This window comes from Vulpes vulpes, chromosome 1 (assembly GCF_048418805.1).
Source record: "Vulpes vulpes isolate BD-2025 chromosome 1, VulVul3, whole genome shotgun sequence".
Taxonomy (NCBI): domain Eukaryota; kingdom Metazoa; phylum Chordata; class Mammalia; order Carnivora; family Canidae; genus Vulpes; species Vulpes vulpes.
The window spans coordinates 115,506,281-115,520,779 of NC_132780.1; the positions used below are offsets into that span (position 1 = coordinate 115,506,281).

General features: G+C 34.5%; 1 protein-coding gene across 3 annotated transcripts in view; it reads left to right on the plus strand.

Annotated features, from left to right (window-relative positions):
* ATP6V1A (ATPase H+ transporting V1 subunit A) overlaps positions 1–14,499 on the plus strand; it is a 65,604-nt gene that overhangs the window by 27,055 nt on the left and 24,050 nt on the right. For all 3 annotated transcript variants that reach the window (XM_072723504.1, XM_072723501.1, XM_072723513.1), the window contains 5 exons: positions 3,655–3,749; positions 6,464–6,592; positions 9,461–9,675; positions 9,955–10,092; positions 13,663–13,814. In XM_072723504.1, the coding sequence (XP_072579605.1) occupies positions 3,665–3,749; positions 6,464–6,592; positions 9,461–9,675; positions 9,955–10,092; positions 13,663–13,814 (719 nt within the window). In that variant the 5' untranslated portion in view covers positions 3,655–3,664. The remainder of the gene's footprint in view (positions 1–3,654; positions 3,750–6,463; positions 6,593–9,460; positions 9,676–9,954; positions 10,093–13,662; positions 13,815–14,499) is intronic.

Here is a 14,499-nt window from a genome sequence, read left to right on the forward strand (position 1 = left end):
TAAAATATTTTTAAAATAACAAAAGAAACATTGAGATCATGAATCCTTCCAGGAAAAAGTAGCCTCAGGAGAGAAAGATCTGAAAAAAATCCTTGGAAAGTTAAAGGCATTACAGAGAATTTCCTTGGGAGAAGGGCATACTGTTTGTGGCTACAGCATTTGGAAGAAATAGGGCCAGGGGGTAGAAGCAATGGAATGTAGATTTATGTGGCATGTAAGACACTAAGAGGAGATTTTTGAAAATAGAATGGCTTTTTCTAAATTGAAGCCCTGTCCAAATAGTGATGTTACAGATGAAATCCTTATAAGCATTTTACTTTTCATAAGGAACATTGAACAAGTTAGTAATTCAGTCACAACTATGGGGTAGGTATTAGCATTATTCTTACTTTTCAAATGAAGATACAAAGAGAGTTTGATTTGTCCAGATTCTCCTGCAGCATGTCACTGGTAGAATTAGAGAATGTCCAAAGTCTGCTGACTCAAAATTTTGTGCTATTTCCATGGCAGGTGACCATGTATCATGCTTGTTCTTAGGAAATACCCGTATTTGAGGAAGAAGTTACACTATGATTATCAAATTCTCTTTTGATTTTGAAAATTTCTTTTTTGAAGATTAAAATCTGACCTCGTTTGTTCACTGCTCCTTTGAAGACTTTGCCCAACCCATTTCCCAAATAAATGTTTGTCTTTGAACTTCATTTTTTCTCATTATCTAAAGTAGTTTTTAGAAAAACTTGTTCTTTTTCTATTCCAGTCCCATACCTGCTTACTTAACAGTCCCATCTACTGCATCTTTGGACAGCTGGAAAATCCTAGTAAACCAATTTCCCCTTTTCTTTACTTCCTCCCTCAACTACCCTTCTTCCAACTAAATTTTCCAATTGAGAACACAAGAATCTTTGTCTCTTTTATTGTGACATTTGTGACTGTGGTATTTTCTTTCTAATTCAATTCCATTGTTTCCAATGGGTATAAATATTCCCTACCTTTATCAATAAATTACCAGCCTGATAGTCTCTACCTTACAACTGATGCCATCTTTAAGTTCTTGGTACTTTTCTTGCCTCTTTGGTCATATTTCTCTTACTTGCAAACTCTCCCATATTTCCATGTGGTTTTCATGCATACCTGTTTCTTGAATCACTCCGTTCTTCCTTGTTCGCCCTATCCACCATTCCGCTTCTGCAGCCACAGAGTGTATCAAACCAGATACACTGTTGTTACACTCATCTTCCCAATTCTTTGATATCTTGGTTAATGGATTACAAATTTTGTCCCCTGGAGAATATGTTTCCATAGTGATCCTTCAGTGGCTCCAGAAAGACAAAAACACTACTCAACTACTCAACCCTGCCTGAATTAAACCCCAAAGCTCAAGGTTTTTCCTTTTTCTTTCTGTATTCCTTCTATCTAGACTCAACTCATCAGCCTCAAAACTTAATTTCCAGCTACCTGTTCCCCTTAGCCTACACATTGGTTTGCACTTCTCCCACATCTGAATCAATTTCTCCTCTGTTCTCGGTGTGTTGTCATTTTGCTATATACTACATTTGTCTAAAGCCAGTGATAGCTCCTTTTATTCACATTCCTTATTCCCTAAATTCAACACAGTGTCTTTTCAAGATAGGAGCTTAATAAACATTTAATAAATTGAATTCCATTGATACTCAAGCCATAACTACTTCCAGAACTTTTCGATGTATCTTGGCCTGCATTCTCTCTCCTATTTTAATCTGTTAGATGAATTAACAATTCTCATAGCACTTCTCCCTTGATTGTTTCATGTTGTTTATAGGCTAAAGTCCACTTGGCATTCATTTCAAGACCCACATATTAGTCTCTCTACCTTTGCATTCTTATTTTTCACTTTTATTCCAGTCAGACTGGTCTTTTAACTGTTCCTGAAAATTTTATTTCCATTCTTTTTTCTTTTTTTTCCATTCTTTTGTTCATGTTATTTCCCTTACCTGGAATGCCTTTCCTGTCATCTTTCCTTAGTTTATGCTAATTCTACATGACCTTCAAGAAGTCTTCCTTAAACATTCTGATCTCTGTTCCTTTAGTAAATAAATGTGTATTATTTGATACTTTATTACTTATTAATCTGTTATCCTTACCTTGTTTGTGGACATTATTAGCTTTTTATATGTACATGTATTTCATCTCACTTATTCAGTTGCCAATAATTATTAAATTAGACCAGCAATAAAAAAATGAACTTTCTACTTTGGGATCTGCAACCAATTTTCTTTTTTCTTTTTTAAGATTTTATTTATTCATGACAGACACAGAGAAAGAGAAGCAGAGACATAGACAGAGGGAGAAACAGGCTCCATGCAAGGAGCCTGATGTGGGACTCTGATGTGGGACTCTGTCCTGGATCCCAGGATCACACTGTGAGCCAAAGGCAGATGCTCAACCACTGAGACATCCAGGCATCCCTGCAACCAATTTTCTGTTTGGACTTGAATAGTTCATTCTTTGGAGGTTTTTTTTTTTTGGGGGGGGGGGGAGTTTTGTTTTTTTTTTTTTAAGATTTTATTTACTTATGAGAGAGAGAGAGGTAGAGACACAGGCAGAGGGAGAAGCAGGCTCTATGTGGGGAGCCCCTCATGGGACTTAATCCCGGGTCTCCAGGATCAGGCCCTGGGCTGAAGGTGGTGCTAAACTGCTGAGCCACCCGGGCTACCCGAGGTTTTTCTTTTCTTTCTTTTTTTTTTTTTTTTTAAGATTTTATTTATTTATTTGAAATATAGAGAACATGAAAGCACAAGTGGTTGTGTGGGGATGGGGCAGAGGGAGAAACAGGCTCCCTACTGAGCAGGGAGTCTGACACAGTGAGACACAAGACCCAATCCCAGGACCCTGGGATCATGACCTGAGCTAAAGGCAGGCACTTAACCCACTGAACCACCCAGGTGCCCCTCATTCTTTGGGTTTTTGAGATTGCACATCTATAAGGTAAAGTTGAACTGAATTTCTTAAATGGTTCTGTGGTCTGCTTTAAAAAAAAAAAAAAAGAAGGAAAATTGCTTCCAGAAAAATTATAAAGACAGATAATACATTAAAAAAATTTTTTCAGTAAAAAAAATTTCATTGAAATGGTGAAAAGTAAAGCAGGGTAGAAAAGAGATATATTGCAATTATAAATAGGTGGCCAGAGAAGCCCCTCACAGAAGGAAACATTTGAGTAAAGACTTGAAGGAGTTACAGGAATGGCTATCTGGAAAAAGAATACTCCATGCAGGGGGATAACAAAGACCCTGGTGCAGAATGTATGTGTTTTTAAGAAAGGCAAGATGTTCAGTATGTATATGCAGAATGATAAAGGGGAAGAGGAATTGGGGAGGAGGTTAGAGTGGTAGTGGCAGGGAGGACAAGACGTAGGGCTGGATGAGCCATAGGAAAGACTTCGCGTTGTTTCTTATGGTCCTTGTTATTTTCTGTGGAATACTTTGCATAAGAATATGTACTTCCGAATTTTAATGACTGTAGACCCTCCAGGAATAGGGCACTTTTAACCAAATTTTAAGAATTTTATATTTTACTTTGAGGAAGTGATAACTCAAGAATACACCAATGATGGGCATTGACTACTTATGTCAGTTTTCTTGCTTTAGAGTTTGTAACTATAATTTTTTTTAACCATAGGTAAATTAACATGATGGATTTCTCCAAGCTACCCAAAATACTTGATGAAGATAAAGAAAGCACATTTGGTTATGTGCATGGGGTCTCAGGACCTGGTAAGTAATATGTAATAATCTCGATAGTAAAGACTCTTAACTTAAATGAATGTCTTTTCAAGGCATTTTAGGTAAAATACACAGGTATCTGTTCACCCATATAAGTTCTATTTGTCCCTAAAAGATTTCTTAGTTGTTATTGAGGTAATACCTCCATCATAAGAACTTCTCTGGCATTCATTATCTTAATAATTATTGGGCACTAATTTGTAATACCCTGTTTATTATGTAAATGTATAATTGGTGTTCAGTTTTAGATACATCTTAATTTTTGTGTGAAATCTAAGGTTAAAAGGCTATATAAAGTTTATAGCTTTTAGTATATAATATCTTGCAGATAATAGTCATTCAGTAAATATATGTTTATGTAGTTTGCCCTTAAATAATTTTTTTCAGAGCATTTCTCAAAAATATCATTCTTGGCTCTTTGCATATATAAATCCTTCTGAACACTTATTTTAGATATCTCATAACTAGTTATCTGTGGGTAAGACGTTTTATGATGTGAGAATAATAGGAAGCAGTTAAAAACTTTGTTTATCCTGTCAAAACTTGCAGTACTGCATTTTAAATGATAAATCTCATTCTAGTATTCATTTTAATCTAACTGTAAAATATGATTTATAGGTAAAATCCATAGGTAAAATCTGCTCATTGATTTATAATCCTTAGGCCATGGATATTTTTCCTTATGTCTTTTTATAAACCTCATTCTATAGTCTTTTTTTGTTCTATTCACAGTAGTGGTGATGACCCTTTTTCAGTGTTTATGCAAATAAAGTCAGTCACAGTGTTTATTTTCTCCCTAAGAAGCTTCTACAGAAGCTTAGAACTTGGTGTTTAAGCTTGAACTTATTGCCAAAATTCATCTCACTTGTTTTCAATATTTTTTGCCATTTGAGAAACAATTTTCCCCTTGATTGAAGCATCTTTAGGAAACACAGGCTACACCCAAGAACTTTTAGGGAAAAGACAAAGAACACCATCAAAAGAGTTTAGGTAAAAATGTTTTTTTGAAACTTGTAGTAAACTGCTCCTAGAACTTATTATTCTTAAGTATTTAATATAAAATGATAGAGAAGTGGCATATATTTAAGCTTCTGAAATATGGTTTTTAAAAAGATTTTATTTGGGATGAGCACTGGGTGTTACACTATATGTTGGCAAATCGAACTCCAATAAAAAAATACAAAAAAATAAAAAATAAAAGATTTTATTTATTTATTTAACAGAGAAAAAGCATAATTAGGCAGAGCGGCAGGCAGAGGGAGAGGGAGGAAGTAGGCCCTCCACTGAGCTGAGAGCCGGATGCAGGAGTCAGTCCCAGGATCCTGGGATCATGACCTAAGCTAAAGGCAGACATTTAACCGACTGAGCCACCAAGGCACCCCTGTGAAATATGATTTAAAAATAAATAAATAAATAAAATAAAATTTTAGGAACATCTGGGAGGCTCAGTCATGAGCGTTAAACTCTTGATTTGGGCTCAGGTCATGATCTCAGGGTTGTGAGATTGAGCCCTGAGTCAGTCTCCCTGTGGTGGGGAGCCTGCTTGAGATTCTCTCTCTCCCTCTCCCTCTGGCCCATCCCCCCTCTTAAAAAATAGTAAAATAAAATTTTAGTCATCTCTGACATTTCTGTGCATCTTAATTATTCTTATATGGTAGGTGTAGAGGTAAATATTTATGAAATTAACAAATCTTCATTGTCCTAATGCAAGTTAATTGAATATTAATACTTTAATGGTTTCTACTTGAATATTACATAATACATAGTTCTAATAAATGTATCAGAAGGCTGAATATTAAAAATAGAGTTATTCCTACACATATCTGAAAATGTACAACTTTCCCTGCCTACCAGAAAAGTAACTATTACTTTCTAGACAACATGATATAAAATAGTAAGTAAAAATTCTGGTTCAGGATTTATAAGAAATAAGAATTCTTAATTAGGACTTCACCCAGTGGTGATGACTGAATATAAACATCCTTATGAAAGGCTAAAAGGTCTATGAAAAAAAAATTTTACGGTTTTATTTTTTAGGTAATCTCTACACCCAACTTGGGGCTTGATCTCACAACCCTGAGATCAGGAGTTGCATGCTCTACTGATTGAGCTAGACAAGGTGCCTCTGAAAAAAACTTTTGTAGATGCATATGTGATTTTTTCTAGGTAGAGCTGTCATTAGTTTATCAAAGGGGTTCTTGTCCCAGAAGAGCTTTAAGAACCACCAATATGAAGTATTAGAAGTCAAAGTAAAGATGTAATTTTAAATATTATTTCTCAAAGGAATGGTGACAACACAGCAAACTGATTCTACCATGCTACTACTAGCTAAAGCTCTTGTTCCAATTTTAGTTTAAAAATGTTTTATGTTTTTCCTAAATCCATCATTCCATGTAGTATAGCAACCTGAGTTGATCAAAATGTGCCTCAATGCTGCTAGGTAAGAATTTGCTGTATAGAACTTAAGACTTTTTGAAAATAATTTTCATGTGTGTTATGTAAATGAATAAACTTTAGCCTAACAAATTTATTTTGTTTACCTCTGTATCATATGCTAAAATGTATATTCTTGTGAAATGATATATGTTTCATACATATTTTTCTTATGAATATATGAGAGAGATGTATTATTGGATTAATTGGATATCTCAATTATCTCTATTCACTGAGTCTTAAGTTACTAAAAACTCATTTGTTCTTTTCAGTGGTTACAGCCTGTGACATGGCAGGCGCAGCCATGTATGAGCTGGTGAGAGTGGGCCACAGTGAGTTGGTTGGAGAGATTATCCGATTGGAGGGTGACATGGCAACTATCCAAGTGTATGAAGAAACTTGTATCCTTTTTTGGTTCAATTTTTTGCCGCTTTCTGCAAGTCAGAATTTAAGGATTTATGGCAAAGGTGGAAACAGCAACAACCAATACTATCAAAAGCATGAAATGTTGGTGTCATAAAGAAACCTGATTTATATAAGAATTTATTGAGGAAAGGTACTAGGAACTTATGATCATTCTTTAAGAAATGAGTATTATCTTCTGAACTTGTATTGCTCTTAATATTTTGATAGTTCCCAAACTTTAGGGGAAACCAATTACAATTTTCTTGAGAGTGAACACATATTGTAGAGGAAAGCATAAACAGAATGACAACATCGGTTTAAAGGGTTAAAATTCTCTGATCATGATTTCCATTTTAAATAGAAAATTCATAAGTAAATGAGTCACTACTCTATCCTAGTAAGATAATGTTGTATGTCATGGTACATTATAGCTTTAGCACTAGGGAATCTTTACTACTTGTTTATCATATTTTTGGCTTTTAAGCATAGTATTTATTTTAAGTTTTCAATGAAAAAGAGATAATGTATTAGATTTTATGAAGAGAAACCACTTTTTTTTAACTTCACTTTGTGTTTTACTTAAATTATTCTCAAGATCAGCATTAAGTCTTACTTTTTAAAAATTTTTATTAAAGTATAGTTGACATACAATGTTATGTTAGTTTCAGGTATATAACATAGGGATTTGACAATTATATACTATATGAAATGCTTACCACAAGTGTAGTTATCCTCTGTTACCAAAGTTATTACAGTATTATTGACTATATTCCCCATGCTGTACCTTTTTATCCCCATGACTAATTTATTTTATAACTGAAAGTTTGTACCTCTTAATCTCCTTCACCTGTTTTGCCCATCTACCCAACCTTCTCCCTTCTGGTAACCACTAGATTGTTCTTTATATTTAATGAATTCGTTTCCTTGTTTGTCTGTTCATTTGTTTTCCAGGTTACACACATAAGTGAAATTACATGGTATTTGTTTTTCTTGATCTGACTTAATACGGACCTTCTAGGTCCACCCATGTTGTCACAAATGGCAAGATTTCATCCTTTTTTTTAATGGCTGGGTCATACTCTATTGTGTAATATAACATGTATATATATTAAAAACACAATATATTCTATCTGTATACACATAACTGCCACAATATTCTAAACGCACATGCACATGCTACATTGTCTTTATCCATTAATGTATCAGTGGACACTTAGGTTACTTACATATCTTGGCTATTGTAAATAATGCTGCTATAAATATATGGGCAGCATTAGTTCTTTGGCTCATTAAGATTTACTTTATACAAAAAAAAAAGATTTACTTTATACAAGTTTTTTCCATATTAAAATCCATTTTTTTCAGGTAACTTCTCTGTTGAGTACTAGGGTGCTAAATCAGAGTAAAATCATCTGAAAATTTAAATAAAATTAGAAGTCTGTAGCTATAAAATCATGACTAATTAGAAGGATTTTTTAATGGATGTTTTTTAATGTTAGCTTTATCTTTCAATCTTCTATGTGATTTGAAGACTTAAAATAAAAACAAATGAACTTGTATACAGTGAAAAACCTCTCCGCCATTGTCATCTTATATCTGGCCAATTTTCAAAAGACATATGCATACAGCCACTTTTACTAATTCCTTTTATTATATATCTTTCTAGTTTGTTAATTGCATATATGAACCAATATTATTATGTTATTTTTCTTCTCTTCATTCCCAAAAGATAGCATATTATATGCACTATTCTACACCTTGCTTTTTTTACTTAAAAGTAAAACATTTTACTTAAAAATGTGTATTATGAAGATGGATAGGTATGTGATAAAGTATCAGAAAATGTTAATGATAGGATCTAACTGGTCAATATGAGAGAATTCACTGTAAAATTCTTTAAACTTTGCCCCTGTTGGGGACTGATATTCCTCAATAGTGTAGTTGAAACAGGGTATTAAGTAGAGATGAAATAATATATTAACAATGTATTGCTTCTGTTTTTAGCTCTGTGATTCCCAAAATGTGCAGAAGGCACACTGGGCAGCTGCCCCAAACTCATGTGATATCCAAGGATATTTAAAATTTTTGAGGTTAACACAGGAACATTAGACATGTTGTCAGATGTCACATGAACCAGTAGCTTCAGTTAATAGACACTTTCATTATTCAAGACACTATATTCTTGTCAGTGATGTCATATCTTTGCAAAGCTGAGTTGTGATTGTTAAGCTGAAAAGCAAGTATCATACAAAAATAAATGTGGAACAGATATTCAGTTTGATTCCAAGGTTTCAAAGTTTTACAATGCCCAGTAGGTATTTATATCCCATGAAATCATCCATGAAGAACTGTTATTGAAAAATGAAATTAAAATACCATTTTTTCTTTCAACCTATATATACTTTTCTCTTAAAGTGGCAGTTGTTAGGGGATGCCTGGGTGGCTCAGCAGTTGAGTGTCTGCCTTCAGCTCAGGGCGTGATCCTGGAGTTCTAGGACCAAGTCCTGCATCAGGCTCCCTGTATGGAGCCTACTTCTCCCTATGCCTGTGTCTCTGCCTCTGTCTCTCTGTCTCTCATGAATAAATAAATAAAATCTTAAAGAAAAAAAAAGTGACAGTTGTTAGGACATACATATTTATTTATTAAGTTGGTTGGATAAAACTTTAATAAGTGGAATTATTAGGTATATCTTTTGTTATAGATCACTGTGAAAAAGTTACTTAAACACTGAGGATGTTGCAAACTAAGCAAGTTTGAGAATTTCTGTTTTAGCTTAAGTATTGTTTCCCATTCAGCTGTGGTATTTCCTTCTTATAATGTCTCTAAACTTTCATAGTGAGTTTTCCTCAACTACTGTTTCTAGCTGGTGTATCTGTTGGAGATCCTGTACTCCGTACTGGTAAACCCCTCTCGGTAGAGCTTGGGCCTGGCATCATGGGAGCTATCTTTGATGGTATTCAGAGACCTTTGTCAGATATCAGCAGTCAGACTCAAAGTATCTACATTCCAAGAGGAGTAAACGTCTCTGCTCTTAGCAGAGATGTCAAATGGGATTTTGCACCTTGCAAAAACCTACGGGTATGTCTTTGTAACCAGGATTTCTAAAGTTGGTGAAAGAATGTGAAATGGATGTTTAGTGAACTCTTTTGTACTTTTGTCAAATAAAAATAGGCCACAGAAGCATAGTTTAAATTTCTCTTTAAATCTACTAGAAGAATTATAGAACTAAAATGTTTTATGATAAGTGAAGCAAATGATTTAAATAATATCAAGGATGAATCTATTTGACATTTATTTGAACATTAAACAGCTTGATGTTTATTTGAACATTAAACAGCGAATGCATTTGTTCTCTAGGTTGGTAGTCACATCACTGGTGGAGATATTTATGGAATTGTCAATGAGAACTCACTCATCAAACACAAAATCATGTTACCCCCACGAAACAGAGGAACTGTAACTTATATTGCTCCACCTGGAAATTACGATACCTCAGTAAGTAGTATATAAACGTTATCTCATAGTGTGGTCCTTCCTGATAGTAGTCCCATTTTAGTGTCCTAAATAGTACTAGAATTGATATTTAATATGTCAGTTTTAAATAACTGCCATATTTTTTTTACCATGATGATTTAATACTTTATTGCAAAATGATTACAACAGGGTTAGTTAACACTTCCATCGGAACACTTCATGCACTTAATTTATGTGTGTGTGGTGAAAACACTTAAGCTCTACTCTGTTAGCAACTTTCAAGTATATAACACAATACTGTTAACTATAGTCATCATGTTATACGTTAGATTCCCTTATTCATTTTTTTTCAAGTTTTTTATTTAAATTCCTGTTTGTTAGCATACAGTGTAATACTAGTTTCAGGCATAAAATTTAGTGATTTATCAGTTACATACAGCACCTAGTGCTCTCACAAGTGCTGTCTTTAAGACCCTTCATCCATTTAGTCCATCCCCTACCACTCCAGTAGCTCTCAGTTTGTTCCCTACAGTTAAGAGTCTGTTTTGTGGTTTGCTTCTCTTTTTTTTTCCCCTGTGTTCATCTGTTTTTCTTAAATTCCACATACAAATGAAATCCTATGGTATTTGTCTCTCTCTGACTTACTTTGCTTTTAAGATAATATTCTTTCACTCCATCTGCATCATTGCAGATAGCTAGACTTCATTCTTTTTATGGCTAAGTAATATTCCGTTGTGTATACATACCACCTCTTCTTTATCCATTCATCAGGGATGGACATTTGGGCTCTTCTCATAATTTGCCTATTGATAATGCTGCTATAAACATTGAGGTGCATGTATCCCTTTGAATCCCTTTGCATGTATTTTTTATCTTTTGGGTAATTACCTACTAGTGCAATTACCAGATCATAGAGTAGTTCTACTTTTAACTTTTTTAGGAACCTCCATACTGTTTTTCAGAGTAGCTGCACCAGTTTGCATTGACACCAACAGTACAAGAAGTTTCCCCTTTCTCCACATCCTCACCAACACCTATTTTTTTCCTGTAAATAATTCCTATAATTATTTTTTAAGATTTTTTTTTTATTTTTTTTTTTATTTTTTAAGATTTTTGTAAAAATATTTTTTTTATTTATTCATGAGAGACATAGAGAGACTGGCAGAGACATAGGCAGAGGGAGAAGCAGGCTCCACGCAGGAAGCCCGACGTGGGACTGGATCCCCGGTTTCCAGGGTCAGGTCCTGAGCTGAGGGCGGCACTAAACCACTGAACCAACCAAGCTGTCCAGGACTTAGGATTTGAATCCAGGACATAGCTTTCCAGAGAATCTGTCTTAATACTGCTGAGTATTACATATTACAGCCTCGTATACTACCACAAGTTATTTAGCTAGTCTCTATAGTAATGTTCATTTCCAAACTTAGGGTGTAAGAAATGGGCTATAATATTTTGATAATAGGACGTTTTGTTGTTTTTTTTTTAATAAAAGAGATTTTTTAAAAGATTTTATTTATTTATTCATGAGAATACACTGAGAGGAGAGAGAGGCAGAGACACCAGAAGAGGGAGAAGCAGGCTCCATGCAGGGAGGCTGACATGGGACTTGATCCCGGGTCTCCAGGATCACACCCTGGGCTGCAGGCACTAAACCGCTGAGCCTTAAAGGATTTTATTATTTAAGACAGAGAGAGCACGCATGCATGAGTTGGGGGAGGAGCAGAAGCAGGCTCCTTGTTGAGCAGGGAGCCCAATGTAGGACTCCATCCCAGGATCCTGGATCATGACCTGATCTAAAGGTAGCTGCTTTACCAACTGAGCCACCCTGGTGCCTCTGATAATAGGACATTTTATATACATAAAGGAAATTCCTAGAAATGCAAGAATTGGGTCAAAGGATATGTACATTTTGAAATTTGGTGGGTATGGTCAAATTACTCTCCAAGTTAGCAATGCACAGAAGTTCAGATTTATCCTCAGTATTGTCCTGAAATCTGCCAAATCATTTAGCTTGAGTCTTTGGGACGCCGAATAGCTAAATGCCTTGAACATTTCTAGCATCCCTGAATTATGAGTGATCTACCATCTTGTGATAGCATAGGCTATCCATTATATCTAATCAGTGTAGCAGTGTCAGTATAAGAACAAAGTATGACATTTGTACTTCTTGTTACTTTCAAATAATGGTAAGTGTTCTGGATATCATTTGAAGTGCTGCTTATGTGATTTATGCATTGAAATGCTATATATAAATTGAGGGAAAAGATTTTATTTATTTATTCATGAGAGACATAGAGAGAGAGGCAGAGACATAGGCAGAGGGAGAAGCAGGCTCCACGCAGGGAGCCCAATATGGGACTCCATCCTGGGACTCCAGGATCATGCCCTGGGCCGAAGACAGGCACTCAAACACTGAGCCACCCAAGTGTCCCTTTTTTAAGATTTTTATAAAGATTTTATCTTTAAACTTGGGCTTGGGAACACAAAAAGCAGAACATATGGAGTTTTTTTTAAAGGGAAAGCAATATATAGTATAACATTTTCCTACCATCTTAACTTACACTACATTATTAAAGCTCTGATTCTTAAAGCATAGAATAGACTTACTTTGATTTTAACTGTCAATCTATATATACATAATAAATTGTATGTTGGATTATAGAAATTCTAACTCTGGATGAGCTATTTAAAACTTAGTCCTTTAATGTTATTGATAGTCACATCATATCATACAGTGAAGTCAAAATAGTCTTTGTGGGTATGAAGATAATTTTATTGAGAAGATCATTGTAACAAATAATCTGTTCCCAATAAATGGTAAAATAATAATTTTCTAATTATTTAATAAGAGTAAATCTGTGTTCTACAAAATATAGAAACAAAAAGAGTTAAGATTGGGATTCTAGGCAGTCAGTTAGCCTGACTCACTAGCTAAGAGACTCACACTCCATCCTTCATGGAAGGAACCCTCTGGGGGAGACAATTCAAATTCACGTATCAACAAAATTACAGATTCCTATAGGTGTGTGGATATTGGGATTATTTGTGAATAGTTGAAACCATCTCAGTGTTCATAAATGTTAGAGTATTACTCATATTTTTTGCTTTTATAAATATTTAATATTTAACGTTATTAAATATTTTAGGGTTCTGAATAAGTATTTTTATTTAGTATAAGAGTATAGTAATAAAGTACACAGATGAAACAGTACAAAATAAATTATGAATATTTTCATTTCTCCCCCCAGTCCCAGGGGTGTCTTCTATATCTTTTAAGATTTGTCCCTGTGCGTATCCATATAATTTATTTAACTATTCCTCTGTTACTTAAAATACCTCTTTCTCAAAAACTCCTCTATTTTTTAGTTATTGGAACAGTAATAAGTATACCTGGTTAAAAAAAATGAGAATCGAAAAAAAAAAATGAGAATCGTATATAAAGAATTACAAGAAAAAGTATAAATCTCCTTCTCCACTTCTGCATACCACTTCTCTACCCTCAAGAGGAATCTGGATTACTTTGATTTTAGAGGAAGAAATGCTCATATTCATAAATTTGACTGTACTTAACATCCTGCTGCATTTTTATAGGATGTTGTCTTGGAGCTTGAATTTGAAGGTATAAAGGAAAAGTTTAGCATGGTCCAAGTATGGCCTGTACGTCAAGTTCGGCCTGTCACTGAGAAGCTGCCGGCTAATCATCCCTTGTTGACTGGCCAGAGGGTCCTTGATGCCCTTTTTCCGTAAGTTTGAGCTGTGCCCTGTGGTTTTTCCTCAGAAGATTAAATGTGCTTGTTGTTTACCTGCTTTATAAAGATTTCATGTGCTAATCCTATAATAAACTTTATCTAGAGAAATAACAGTGAATTAGTTAAATATATTCATATATTGCCAATGCTTATTATGGAGTCAAATCACTGAAGATTTATTGTTTCACAGTTGCAAAAGGAAAGGTTTTTTCCTAAAGCTTTCTGAAAAAAATTTCCAGAAGTAAATCTATGCCCAAATAATATAGCTGGAATTAGTAGATGGGTATCAGTATAAGTCGATGGTTTCTAAAATCAGTGGTGCTCTCCGTGCTGCCCAAAATTCATTCTTAATTTATAGTCTGCCCTTTGCCATTTTCTTTGACTACTTAAAAACCTCTTCTCTTTAATTCTCAGGCTTCACCATACCCTGCTTTACTTTCAACAAATGACTTCATTTAATTCACAGAAAAGATTGAAGCCATGATACAGTAATTCCTTCAACTTTGATCACCAACCCACATATGTCCCACTGACCCTTGAAACCTATTCTCTGAGTTGTTCTCATTATTTCTCATAAGATCTTTGATCCTGTGACTTATTAGTCAGCACCTCTTGTTTCCATATCCTTCAATATCTAGCTTAAGCTTATTAGGCTCTCAAGTTTCTGCATATTGGCTGG